Genomic DNA, 14,852 nt, shown 5'->3' on the forward strand with positions numbered 1-14,852 from the left:
AGGCTTCATGTGGTACTAACTCAAAATATATTAATGTGCCTATCTGTAGCATTAATTGATGCAAAACTGTTATAGTTTATAGACAATGGAGAGCAATAAACTAAATCAGGCTTTGGCTTCACAGGTAAATCTTGATAGTAGGATGAATAATTGTTAGTTTTGGTCTTTTCGTGTGATGTTTGACTAAGAAAAATATAGAATACCACCAGACGTATCTTTTATTTAGTAATACAGAGCGAGTGTATCCCATGCCACTGCTATTCAGTTTCAACCTCCCCTTTCACAGCCTCCACTCTCTGTCACTGGACCATCTGTCTAAAAGCCTGAGAGGCTCCTGTGTCAGTCACTTTAAGTATCATCTGTCAGTCTCCCCCTCAAACAGAGTCCCAGCACTGATGCAACACTTCGTTCCAACCCAAGGAAGCTCCTGGATACCGCCTCCTTAATTATGGTCATTAACAGGGACAAATGATTAACAAAAACCCTATAAAAATAGATGAAATATGAGTATAAAAAATCGTCTGTAATTTGGGTATCCCACCTGTTTTTACTTCTGATATAGTTTATTCTCTAGATCTGCTGATATTGTGTAAATTAGAGGGTTGCAAGCACTTAAGTTAATATGTTTTTTCTTTTACATGGTCAGTGTTCTTATCGCCAAATACATAAACCTCATGCTTTCACAGAGACATTTACCCTCGTGTTGATCAAGATGAGAAGGACACTTGAGGAGGATATGGTTTCAAAATGAGATAAATGGGTGACAGAAACTCCATCGTTATCTTTCTTCCCATCAAAGTGCTTTTTGTTTTAAAGTTAAAACTGTACAGTATTCACATACACATTGTTTGGACATACAGTAGCATGCTGGAAATTCACAGTTAAGTCTGAAAATATTTTTTTTTTCTAAAGATGGGTCTATATTTTCAAAGCTATGTAATAAATGCATTTGATTTTGGGAATGGTCACCAATAAAAAGGGGGCATCACGTGTCACATGGCGTCACAGTGGAAATCAAGGTCTGAATGGAAATGCTGGAAGAGACTGTTCTTCTCTCCTTTTAGGATATATCTATGTTTTGATGCATCAGTTACCCGTCCAAATGTAAGCGACACAAATGGCCAAGTATCTTAACACATGATGATGCTTGAAGCATTGACCCTTTTGTTCAAGTCTGTCGTCTATAGATAATGGATGTGAAATAAAGTTAATGAAGAAGATGAGATAAACAGGTTATATGGGACTGAAGCCAGGTGAGGCTGTGTGTGACACGGTACGCACACGCTCCGTTCCTCCCCGGCCGAGCGTCTCTGCGCTGCGCAGGCCGCTGTAGAGCCTCTCTTCAACCGACGCGGCCAGCTTGTCTGTGAGGCTGCTCTCTGAAAGAATAGCTTGACTACTGTTGTTGTTTCGGTTGTTGACTCTCGGATCCATGTTGCTCGGCTGTGTTGTGGTCAAAGATGGGCTAGTTGTGCTTTCTGTGCCCTTTTTTGTGGAGACCTGGCAGCCATCATCCTCACCAATCCGCTCTGCACAACTCTTTGTTGGGTCATTGCCTTCAGAGGTTGTGTCTGCTGTACTTTCTGTTGTTTCCTCTGCACCTCCTTCACTCGACGGATCTTTGTTATCTTTGCTCTCTTTGGAGGCCTCCTCACAAGCCGCAACCTCGCTGGCTTCCTCATCGGCGGCGCTCGCAATTCGTGAGAGTGTGCTGTGATACCTGGTGTCCAGAGGGTAACCGGCGCTGTCGCCTCTTCGCAGCGGTGTGAACCTCTGCCTCTCCAAAGACGGGGAGTACCTTCCCCCAGCGCCTGACCCCGGGTCGCTGTATTGCTTGTGTCGCTGCCACTGTTTTCGGAGGTGAACCCTGGATCGGTGCCTGGAGCGCATTGGCGAATCCTGTTGGTCAAACCGTGGATCATGACGGAGGAACTCGTTGAAAAGAGCGTCCGTCTTCTCGTCGATGCTGTAGTCGCGGCGGCGGAGACGAGGTTTGTGAGGAGCGGAGGGCTGTGACATCGGCTTCATCAGCGGGGACATCAGCTGTGATTGTGATTCTGGAGGTTTCTGAGGTTGAAGGGATTTCAGAAGATGATGTTTTTCTTGAAGGGTAAGAGACTGGCTGCCAGTTCGAGATCTCTCCTTTAGTTTCCCCTCTGTGCCGTCTGCCGCCTCATCCTCCAGCTCCTCCTGAAACAGCCGGGCCTCGACGCTCTCGCACACTGAACCTTTTCTCCCAGAGCTGGTGAAGAACAGCCTCCTCTCAGTCGCCGTCTTCCCTCTTGGAGCCCCAGGAGTCCCAAAAAGCCGCATTTCCTCAGGGGCCCTGGACGGTGCTTCAATGGAGGCGTAGCCGCTGTCCATCTGGAGGAGTTTACGGTTCCCTGCCTCACCTTCTCCCCCAGCTCCACTTCCCACCTCACTGTCCCCACCTGACGCCCCTCTCATTCCTCCCTCCAACATCTCTCCCTCGCCTTCTCCTTCAGGCTCATCGTCCAGGTCTTGGGACAAGCAGCTATCCAGGCCAGAGCGAGCTCCTGCCCCACCATGGGATGAGACGCTGTCTGCATCACTGCGAATGGACTCCCGATCTGTGCTGCTCTGGTCCGAGGAGGCGTATTGCTCCAGAGAGGCTCGCAAGCTCCAAATGTCTCTGTACAGGGAGGGAGGAGCCTCCGAGCTCTCCTGGCGAATCATCAAGGACACTGATGAGCCTGAGCCGGTCCTTCGCCTGGACTCAGCTCCCAAAACCATCTCATCACCTTCATCTGCCTCACTCGTGTTCCTCACATCTGATGTCTGTGGGTCTTGAGTTGTCATTAACATGTCTTCAAACCTTTCCTGTACAGCAGTTTCTTGTTTTACTGCAAACAAGTCGTCATATTCTGTTGATTCTAGCTGAACTCCCATTCCTTCTGTTCTCATACCTGCACCAAACTTTGTTTCTCTTTCTTCTCCTGTCCCATTGGATGTTACCTCCTCTTGCCTCTGCGCCCGACAATCATTTGTTGGCGAACAGAGATCCTCTCCTGTGGCGCCGCTGCTACCACCGAACTCCACCATGGCCTCTAGTTTTAACCTGCAAAGATGGAAAACAGTTAATCGTTAATTGGGAATTTCATCGTGCAAATCATGGGATTATGGGAAGCGATGTACCTGCTGAGGAAGATTGAGGACGTTAGTATAGTGTCTGGTTGAGACAGAGACTCTGCAGAGAGGGACTGGAGGTCACTGGTCGGGACAGGGGACTGTGGAAATGACTCAATGACCTCATCTCGGAGAGACAAAGAGTCATCATCGGTGTGATCAGTGGTTTCACTTGCTGCTCTCTGTCTCTGGAAGGGCCTTCTCTTGGGGGATCCTAGTAGAAATGCACATGAAAAGATAAAATGTCTACTTGATGTTTTTCACCTTTTCTTTATTTTTTTTTGCATAGTTTTACATCATACACAAATCTAAGCTTACTCATCCATTTATGACATTTATCCAAACCTTTGGCATCCAGGCTGGCAGCACGATGACTGCTGTCAAACTTCCACCTCCTGAAGTAAGGCCCTGCCCCCTCCAGACTGGCATGACGGCGCAGTTTAGAGAAGAAATGTAGAACTGAAGTCTGGCCCGGAGCTTGAGTCGACTCTCCTCTCATCCCCTGTTCACTCTCAGCCTCTCCACTGTCCCCAATAGCCTCCATCTGACAGAAGAGATGAAGGGAGAGGAGGATGGAGGGAGGTGATGAGACATTAAGGAGGGTTGAGGCAGACGATCTGAGATGAATCGCGACGGGCAGAGGCAAAGCTCCTCAGGGGACCGCAGTTTGTCATATTGTCACTCAGCTGCAGTGATGACTGATGTCACAGTGCTTCAGTAGGTTTGAGCCTGTGGTAGCTGCTTTTCACAGCTTTGTATTTCTGTGATACAAGTGGATCAATGCTCACTGAGGAATCTATCTCTGCAAATGTGTTTGTGGCTCACAATTTTACTGTATAAAACAATAAGTGCTTTGCAGATTTTGAGGAAAGTTGATCTTTTCTTCTAAACAAAAATGTTTCAGGCAGGAACTAAAAACCTGCTTTAGAATGTCAGCTGTGATATAAATATTTTCTCACAGGCATTCCTGAAAGTCTGACCCTGACATATTGACATTTCACTTACGACAAGACCCCAGCATAGAAATAGTGTTTTTGCCTGATTACAATAACTTAAATAAAACACTGAGCGTATCAACCCATGATGAAGAAGTGATGTTGTACTTATTGGCACAGCATAATTTGCTGATCTAGACGAAATTGGTCGACCGACCAACCAACAGTCCAACATTACCCTGCAAGGCAGCTAGTGTGGCTAAAAACACATTGACCTGTAATATGCATTTTTATAACTGTCGATGCAAAGTGGAAAAGGGGGAAACTCACTGTCTGGGACCATGAATGCTGGGCTTTCATGGCTGATGAAGCCTGTCTGGGGCCCTGGTCCAGGATGGTGGAGTGGTGCGGGTCTCCTGGTAGACCTCCGCTGAGGCTCAGTCCCATCCAGTCAGAGACTCTTCTGTCAGAGGGCTGGAGAGAGAAATCAACATGGGGACAACAAAAATGAGAAAACAAACCTGATTTTTCTAACATTAGTGAGACAAATCACAGCCAGTGAAAAGTCACCTGGTAGATTGTGAGGGGCAGTTTGGGAGCAGTGGTCTCATTGATGTTGACGGTGCTGCTCTCTGTTGAGTCACACTCCATGATGGTGAGGATCTTCAGGTCACACGGGGCCGGAGGCAGGTGGAGGTGGGTCAGCCGGGCCTTTTTCAGGTGGTGGAAGTCTCCCTCAGTCAGAGTGTACCTGAGAAAGAGGAAAGACGAATCATCTTATCTGATTCCACCAACAGCTCATCCAATAATAATGTAAAATCACCCGTTCAGCTGTACCTGCGTCCTTTGTCCTGAGTCGTCTTCTCCTGTTCATAAAGTGCAGATTCATTAAAGGAGACTCTGCGGCCAGTAGACCCAGTGGAGACAAATCGTTCTGACTCTCCATCGTGACAGCTGGCAGCTGACAGAGCATCTGATTCATCCAGATGAATGGTGATCTCTGAGCGACAAAGAGAACAAGGACGAAGCAAAGGAGAGGAATAAAGTGAGTGAGGACGGTGGGCCAGGAGACTTGTAGGTATGAACCTATGAAAATACACAGCTCTGACCTTGGGTGGGCTGAGAATCCTCAGCATAAGTCGTGTTTGTCTTCTCGGGGTCATCACTCGCTCTGAAAGGGGAAAATATTTTTACTCCGTCCTCTTTTCAGAGAAAACACAAATGTCTGATCACCCCACAGCTGTCAACATTCAGATTCACCACAGCTTTAATCCACTTCTGTCACAATCACGTTGCCGCCTGTAATCCCTGTGTGTTTGCAGACAAACCAGGCCTGCCAGTCCCACACAGTGTGTCACTCAGCGGACCGCACCCACCTGGAGTAGCGTCGTCCACCCATGCAGCAGCGGTGACAGAAGAGGAGCAGCAGGGAGAGCAGGACGAGCGTCCCCCCGGCAAAAACACTCAGCAGCACCAGCAGCAGAACATAGTTCTCCACCTGGCCCGCCGCCACCGGCACATCCTGGTCAACAGCAGCAAAGAAAAGAGGTTGGGTACATTTAGTCTAAGCAATACAGTTATGAGGTACTTGAACTTTACTTTAGTTTTAACCGTATTACCTTCTACTTCATTTCAGATGGAAATATTTTAACTTCAATACATTTTACATACAAAGTACAGTATACAATCACTTAAACGTATAATAATTATGATAATATAATATGGTGTTTGGATGTCAGAGTAAGCCATAACATAAAAACAAGGTAATATTCTCTTTCAGGATAAAAATATTAATATTATTATTGCATTATTAAGCATGCATTTCACCGACCGATTGTCAAATCTCAACCTATATCTTCCTTGGATTAAAGGAAATAGCTTGAAATTGTTATTCTGGATCTTAAAAGTTAAAAATAGATCTTTTCTTGCTGCATAAAAATAAGATATTGACAGAAAATATAATCTGGCACTAAACATATTGGCTTTCAAAACCACTATCAGTCAAACCCTGATACCATCTGTACTCTCACTGTTTCACTTTTATTCCCCTTACTGTATTCTTATATCATCGCTGGAATTTGTAACTCATTCCTTAAAAGCACAAAGACATATCTCTGTTGTCATGTTTAGTTGTTGTGAGCTCGCTGGCTGCATTGGTCCTGCTGGGACATTAATTGATTCTTCTCCCTCTGAGCTTCACAGCAATGAGGAATCTCTTTGTCGCATTACGCTGCCAGCAAAGCGTTGTAATATTTAATAAGGAGAGAATTAACACTGAGAGAGTCCCTGCCTGCTCACAGTGATTCGTAACCACACACACACTCGTATACATCCTGCCTGCTTTCACACACACACACACACACACACACACACACACACACACACACACACACACACACACACACACACACACACACACACACACACACACACACACACAGCTGCTTTAGTCCCTCTGATTAATACTCTCAGTCTTAGCTGAGTGAGCTTGGGGATGCTAATCGAAACATCAGCGAGACCCTTAATTCAATCTCCCAGCTCTTCTCAGTGAGTGGGAAACGAGGCCTCTGCAGGCTAAAAATGGAAATCGGAGGAGGTTGCAGACACACATGAGCAATCCCCACACCAGACTTTTCTGGCTCTTCTTCCGATGTCAGTTTCAAAAGGGAGTGAAAATAATTGGGCTCTTTTCGGCGTCACAAAGGGAATATTCATCCATTGCAACATTTAGCGTTACATAATATATGAAAATGTTAAAGGTTGTCATCGTGCACAGAGTTAAAGAAAACCGAGGAGAGGAGAAGCTCCTCACTGAGCACAGGCCGACCTTTAGATGATGATGATGGCGTTAGCAAGATCAGCATCAAAGTCATTGGTTGGTCATTTTTAAGTTGGTTTGTCGTCCTTATACAACTGTAGAATGAAACGTTGGTACATTTTTCATTATGAGGCCATATTACACAAACTGCCTCCTTATCTATGTTCTCTACTGACTCTTAAAACTCTCAGTAGCTCCAACCTTCGCCATTTGGCAAATTACGTATACGTCATTCCTTGAACCTGCACTGTTTGAGGTGAAAGTGCTTTTAAAGTTTTTGCTACAGAGCCAATTTAAACTAGAATATTTAACAAGCATGGAGGGAGTTAAAACAGGATTAAGGACTATTTGAACAGTCAAAGTTTAAAATACAGCTTAAACCCAAAGCCTGCTGCTGACTTGATGTACAGACACTTTAGGGCTGCAACTAATTATTTTTATTTTCATTATATTGTGATCCTCCCATCACTTTCTCAATCAAACGTTTTGTCTATAAAATGTCAGGAAATAGTGAAAATTATATTTGCAAGTTTTTTTCATTTGTAGTTTGCTCTATTCAGAAATGAATTGTTCTGTTTGTCAATCAGTCCATAACCCCAATATATTATATCAACAGCAGCAAACAACTGAAGAAGCAGCACAGAATTCTGATTGGAAAATGACTGAAACAATTAATCTTCTGTCAATCAACTAATGGAGTTGTATTAAGAACTGTACACTTTTTCCCCTCTTTTCAGTAAACCTCAAACCTGCTTCAGGCCTATATGTGTCAAACTAAGTCTCATGTCACATTCTCACACTCTCTCTCTCTCTCTCTCTCTCTCTCTCTCTCACACACACACACACACACACACACACACACACACACACATACACACACACACGCACACACTAACACATAGTATATTCTCACATCCATTAGATGCTATAGTGACCTACATTCTGCTGAAGCCTATGTGGAGCTTCAGTATAATGTGTTTGAAGCCATGTGTGTGTGTGTGTGTGTGTGTGTGTAGGTAACATGCACACCTTGATACGTACGCACACGCACACAGCTTGTCACAGCGCCTGTAGCTTAAATTGAATCTGCTGTTTTCACAAGCTCAGCCAAACAGGAAGAACAACCCAATCAATCAGCGTGAGCGGCGAAGCCTCTTGCCAGTCTCTAGGCCGAGCTTCTAACACACACTGTCGAGGGAAACTACTGTCCATGCTCCCTCAGCTTTAACAGCTTTAACTGTCCAATAATCACCACTGCTGTCTCAGATACATGGCACACAAAGCTGGCATCACACATACGCCCTGTTTTCTAGTCAAATCCTCTTATGATACAGATCAATCTTTCCTCCACTACAGCTCCTGCTGGATTGTAATACCTTTTACTTGGACTCTGGGGCGTAAACTCACTATCTCTACCTATTTGTTGCTGCTTTTGGCTGAGGTCCAGTTTGAACTGTAAAGTATCATGGAGGAGTTGTCGCAGACACCAGCTGATGTGAAGGTGGGGAGAGTTAGTGTTGATGAACACAGAGTGGGAGGAGCGGACGTAGCGGTACTCACAGTGGAGTTCTCAGTCAGACTTGTCAGAACAGGCAAATCATTGCTCATTGTCCAGGTCAGCGTGTGTGAACCCTGCAGAGGACGGAGAAAGTGAAGTCAGACAGAGCTGCTGCTACTTTCTCCATAATGACACAGTTGCTGTTATTTCATGCAGAAAGACCAACGAGCAGAAGATACAAATACTGTGACCAAGACCCACAGTGAAATGATCCTACTATATCTGATGTATATGTTATAGACCTCCATTGTTGTTTAAAAACACAGCAATAAGCCACACAGTTGCACCAGGTGTCATGTTCCTTCATTGCGATGAATGTGGGCGCTGTAGTTTGTTGTGACTCAATACCACACAAACGTCCTGCTGCCATAAATAAGCACCAAATGTGTAATAATTCACGGCTGTAAACAGTCCTCAACAAAAACACGATTTCCTCCTGTTTGACATTTGCAAAAAAACTACAGTGCTGCCTGTTTTTAAAAATGTAAGTGTGCATTCATTTATAGTGTATTAATTACAATGGCATTTGTGATAACTCCTAATAACGGAACAATTGGGCACGTTGTCTTCACGTGTAGCTATAGTCCAACGCAAAGAAGACCACGGGACACATCTCATATCTAATTTTACATAACAACCAAACTGGGGAATTAAAAGTTCCAGGTTCTTCATGTGATGTCATGGGTCCTAAAAATACTTTTTCCTATAGACTTACATTGGGAAAGAGACATATGTAACTCTGTTTAACTTATTATTTTATGTAAATCAATAGAATTGCTCTTATTTAAATCAAAGTTATTGCCTTCCTCTGTTCATTTGAATGAGCCCGAGAACAAGGCTGTTTTTGCAGACTGAACAGTACCTGCACCTCATGACAAGTAAACTGTTGCTCTTGTTTAAAACTGATGTAATGCCCCTTTAACATTTAACATCAAGCACAGTACATTAAATGTGTCTAAAGATGTACTGACATCTCCTGAAGATGTACTATTACACACACACACACACACACACACACACACATACACACTCGATATCACACAATAACCAAGAGTTTCTTGTCTCAGTCATTAGACGACGGTCCTCTGTCTTTAAAATGAGACGAAGACTGACAAAAATGTGGTAAGACAGGGAGAAGAGCTGACAGTACATAATAGTGTTCACAGAGTGCAGCTTGTGTAACATCAGTCCACGGTCGCATTCCTTACACACACTGAGAACACTGCCGCACATTCCCTCTCCATGTGAGAGTCATATTTTATATAATAGGCTATCTCATACAAACCAACAGCTCAAGGTAAAACCGACGAGGACGAAGCTCTGAATAGCAAGAGCACTCCAACAATAGAGAACCACACACACACAGATCATGTTGAAGTTTGGTAACACTTTACTTTACCACCCTTATTTTTCTAACATTTAATGAATGGTTTAACACTCTATGACGTAGCTGTAAGCAGATATGGTCATTTTTAAGTGTTTATTAATGTACAGTATTTGTCAACAATTAGAAACATATTAATATTCTATATTATTACAGCTATTATACACTATTTATCATACATTTTCTTGATATACGTGATAATAGGGGGACTTAAAAGAAACTGAAAGTAAAGTAAAATAATTGTAACAAAAGAAGAAAACACTGATATTTTTTTTAATTGTGACAATATCTCCCTCAAGACAGATGTGGAGAAAACATCTGACCTCTCTTCAGGCATTGAATAAAAAAATGGTTTAAAGCTACCTTGGAAAATAATTTAATGGTCTATTTCATTTGATTTTATTGTCCAAGGTTTTAAAAATGTCCTTGCTGTTGGTCTTACATTTTCCATTTTCTTTATTATTACGACCTAATAAAAACCACTTAGAGCCTTTAGCTTTAAATATGTTTTTGAAGCAGAAGTTCATTTAAATATTCATTAATCATTTTTTTCTTTTTCATTCATAATAACTTTTTCCCTATTAGTCTACTTTTAAAGTTCCATACATTTTTAGAAAATGTTATATTATCATTTTGTATTATTATTATTATTATCTAAGTAAGCAGAATACAATTAAAAAAAACACCAACCCCTGAATGGTGGCGAGAAAAAAAATCCAAATCAGCAGATTTTGTAAAGATGCTTGTGGTGTTTACACCCTTATAAGCACCACCAGGCTGAAGGGAGGAGGAGGAGGGAGGTAACTGCATATCACCCTGACGTGTGACTGGATGATGAAAGTCTCCAGGTGTGCTGTGTCTTACGGTCTATACGGTGTTAAAGCAGCTTGACTACAGCGACCAGCAGCAGCAGCCTCAGCATCAGCATCATCAGCATCTTCCTCTCTCCTCCGAAAACCCTCCGATCGGGGCTGTCCAGCATCTCTGCGTTATCTGCTCTCAGCCTGCTTGAAACAATGCATGATTATCACACCAGGAACACCAAACATCTCACACTGAAACACTCCAATGAAGCTGTCCAGAACATAATGAAATAGTAGCACAGAATGCCTGTAGGTCCATCATGAAGATCGGACTCACCCGGCTGTAGACTCCACCGGCAGCATGCCCCGTCTGCATACTTTAATTTGGGCTTCAAATATAGACTGTAGTTATGAATGAAACCACACAAGACACACCCACTCACCATGTGACCAGTGCTGACGGTGGTGGTGATGGTGATGGTGGTGATGATGGTGGTGATGATGTGAGATGGAGGAGAGAGAACCTCATTCACAGCAGGTGGTGATGAATGGCAGCTGCTGATGGAGGAATTCATTGGTTGGCTATGGGGATTTTTTTTTTTTTGGTATGGATCTTGAAATTCTGATTTATATTTTGATATGTTCCATTTGCTATGTTTGCCTTCGTTTCTTTAATGCGCAACAAAATGTGGACATCTTGGTAATCTCACGTTTCACCACATGGTGGCAGCGTTGAACTGTTGTTTTCAGGTTGAACATACTTTAGGCCTTCAGTTCTTCATGCAGTTTATTTTTTTATCTTTTTAAAACTCCAGATCAAAACTTCCTGCATAATAAACAATAGTTTGAATTCTTTCTCATTAAAAGAACTCATCCAAATGTGAGAATTTACACCATAAGAATGTTTTCTCTAATGAAAGGTTTGATCCCTTAAAATGGTATCTCTGTAGAAAGTTGTTTTTCAAGACAAATATTTCTTAATATATACCCTGCACACCTTGCGAAATGCATTTTTGTTATTTATTATTTACTTAACATAAGGTTATTTATTCCTAATACATGCAACAAATTAAATAAACTTGTTTATGGCAGCTCTGTGCAGCTCCTTCACCCCCGGTGGTGAAGGAGAGGTACTGCAGGTCCTTCATTCCTGCTGCTGTCAGGCTGCACAACCAGCTCTGCTCCCAGCAGACCACATGACACATGTGCAATAAAATACACTGTGCAAATATAGCTATGTTTTTTATTGCTTATTTATAATACTTAATACTTTTATTTTTATCTTGTCTTTCTTTTACTATGTCTCTTGTGTGCACTTTACCCTATGCTGCTGTAATCCTGCAAATTTCCCCGCTGCGGGACTAATAAAGGATTATCTTATCTTTACTCTAAGTTTAATAGCTATAAAACTGCTGTACATTTAGATCATATTTGTTTTTGCCTGCCACTTAGGATCATCTTTTAACACATTTGTAAATGTTTTTCAAACCCTAAATCCAACTCTAGTCCATCTCATGTTGTCTTAACATATTAAATGATAATAATAAAATGTAACAGATATACTGATGCAACTGTATTTTGGCACAGCTTTATGCCTCTTTGATGATTTGAGTTTAGTTATTTAATTTAACTCACGACAAATGCAGCTAAAGGCATTCAACATGACCAAGATAACCAACCAAGAGCATTAGCTATTTAGTACAGCTTTTAACTTGTTTACGTTGTGTGTTTACATTACTTTGTCTGTCCCCTGTGACTTTTGTGCCACAAATATTTTCTACACTTATTGCACTCACACTCCAATCCAAAAAGGCTTATTGCAACCATCTCCCCTGCAGTGTAAATTCTTAAGTGATGTAGAAATGAAGGAGTTGCACAAAGGGGAAATGTGTCAGCTGCAAAGGGGCAGGAGGTCTAATCTGCACCTGTGTGATAACAGAAAGCTGGAGGACGATGTCTGAGTTAGTTAGAAACCCATTTCATGTTTCTGCACAAAGACTTTCCCCAAAAACAAAACTTGCCCAAAAGTGGAGCAGCTGGTTGAGTGACAGAAATAACAGCCCATGAGAGGAACCAGTTCAGGGCCAACAAAATGACCTACATGTAATTACTCACTGGAGTTACTGTTCTCAGGAATGTGACCACATAATGTCTGTAAACTGGAATGGCCTCACACTCCTCAAGATACATTTTGTAAGTACATTTTGTACGCTTCTCAGTCTCTTTACTCCTCTAACATCTGAAACATAAACACAGCTAATCTTTTCAAGGACTTGGCACTTGAAAAAAGAAATGTTGCCACTGAGAACATCTGTCACTTTTAGACCCTTTACATGCTGTAATTATAAATGCATTCATTATGATTATTTATTATTACAGGTGTTATACTCTTCACAAACAGAAGAAAATTGTAGCTTTCTACACTGATTGCAAAAACTATTTCAAAGCAACTGCATACTAAATATAATGAACTATCAAAAATAGAGACATTTCAGTCTTAATGATCAGACGTGTCATGCTGGTAACCCTCAGGGTTTCTGACTCAGCGTATGGAGAACATAGGTCCATTCACTTCTACTTGTAGAAATAAGCATTAGATAAATAAATAAAGAGTATTTGAGGGACTGTTGTGCTTTACGGTAAATTTGTAAACAGATGGCTGAGCTAAACGAAATTACTAGAAAATTAATTTGAGGCAATAAATTCAGATTGTGATGTGCTCTTCACCATCTGTGTTTCTGTATGTACAGACAATGCGACAGCCATTTGATGTTTTTCTTAGTCCATCACTGAGATTATTTGTGAAATATTCAGGACTGATTCCATACAAATGTTTTTATCTCTGAAATTCCATTAACTCTAAGGCGTAACATACCAGAGGATTGAAACATCTGGGAAATGATGCCAGGAGAGGCTGTGTGTGTGTGTGTGTGTGCGTGTGTGGTGGTCGGTTGACGTCAGAACGGCGTCTGTGCATGCTCTGGAGAGCAGGACATCCTGTGGAATTGTTCTCAGCGAGGCCCAAAGAATGTAAAGCAGCAACCTCTCCCTTCTCGCTCCCTTCTTGGTGAAACGTTGGCCAAAGAAATGTTGGTGAGGAATGAGGGTGGGGGAGGCTCAGGGAGGGAGACGAGATCTCCAGCAGAATCTCACTGAGATATTGTGTTCATCATGTCACTGAAAAGGTGAAAAGACGAAGGAGAGATTAGTGTGGGATTCCTTTTGAATTCCAGTGAAGTTCAATAAAGAGTAATATGAAGTTATGGTTTTAAATGATATTTACAGCGTGTATATGTGTGTGTAGCGCTCATATTCCTAGAGCACATTAGAGAAGGAAACAAATAGGGATGAAAACACTCCACTGAACAGATATGCAAAGCAAAGCAGCACAGAAAAAGGAAGTGGATAGCTGCTGTTTTTCTCACATGCTGCACAGACACAAAATACAATTTGAGGCAAACATGTCTGCATTTCGAAGAGGAGTGAGTGTGGGGGTGAGGAGAGGAAGGGAGGGAGGTGATATGGAAGAGGAGTGACGCAGGCCGTATAAAGCGGGGGTGTTGTGGGTGTAGCTATTTTTAGCCATTGTGTGGAAACACATATAAGCTGCATTTCTCTGCCCTATCCCGGTTTCCTACGTCACTTTACTCCAAGCTGGTCATCTCCCAACTGTGAGTCATGTGACAGGTGCAGGCCAGAGGATCTGCTGTGGACCAGAGGTGGGACGTGAATACTAAACAGCCGAGGAAGAAAAAGACCGCAGAGAACAAAGGCTGGATCCTGTCTGTGAGCGTCTCCTCCCACTGGCTGAACAGAGAGATTATACTGCATCCACAGATGTGCATGTAGGGTGTTTCCCTGCCTTCTGCCCAATGCATGCTGGGACAGGATGTATATATATAATATATATATATATATATATATATATATATATATATATAGAGAGAGAGAGAGAGAGAGAGAGAGAGAGAGAGAGAGAGGAGATATTAGTAGAATAAAGTAGAGCTCGTCTTTGTTGTTGAACTGTTAAAATTTCCCCAAAATATGCAGGAATTTCTTCACTAATTTGTAGCTACACAAATGTGCCCATATTTGTCTCTGATGTCCTTTTAATCTTTACCACATATGACCACCTCTATCCTTAGACCTTTAAAAAAATTGAAGCTGCCTCACCTTAAGAGCAATTGTCTGGTATCCTGGATAATAA

At 42.4% G+C, this 14,852-nt stretch overlaps 1 protein-coding gene across 1 annotated transcript; it reads right to left on the reverse strand.

Annotated features, from left to right (window-relative positions):
- Nucleotides 1-1,233: 1,233 nt before the first annotated feature.
- On the reverse strand, nt 1,234-8,508 carry LOC129089351 (voltage-dependent calcium channel beta subunit-associated regulatory protein-like). Its single transcript, XM_054596763.1, has 10 exons — nt 8,461-8,508; nt 5,459-5,604; nt 5,192-5,253; nt 4,920-5,082; nt 4,653-4,833; nt 4,413-4,556; nt 3,493-3,691; nt 3,157-3,361; nt 2,109-3,079; nt 1,234-2,054 (listed from the first exon to the last, which is right to left on the reverse strand). Exons 1-10 carry the CDS (start codon nt 8,506-8,508, stop codon nt 1,234-1,236), a joined length of 2,940 nt encoding a protein of 979 aa, XP_054452738.1.
- Nucleotides 8,509-14,852: the final 6,344 nt, after the last annotated feature.

Source organism: Anoplopoma fimbria, chromosome 3, assembly GCF_027596085.1.
Source record: "Anoplopoma fimbria isolate UVic2021 breed Golden Eagle Sablefish chromosome 3, Afim_UVic_2022, whole genome shotgun sequence".
NCBI lineage: Eukaryota > Metazoa > Chordata > Actinopteri > Perciformes > Anoplopomatidae > Anoplopoma > Anoplopoma fimbria.

Coding starts and splice junctions, on each gene's coding strand:
- LOC129089351 (XM_054596763.1), bottom strand. CDS start 8,508: ATGAGCAATGATTTGCCTGTTCTGACAAGTCTGACTGAGAACTCCACT. Junction 5,605..8,460: donor GTCTGACTGAGAACTCCACT/GTGAGTACCGCT, acceptor GCTGTTGACCAG/GATGTGCCGGTGGCGGCGGG. Junction 2,055..2,108: donor TGGCAGCCAGTCTCTTACCC/TTCAAGAAAAAC, acceptor AACCTCCAGAAT/CACAATCACAGCTGATGTCC.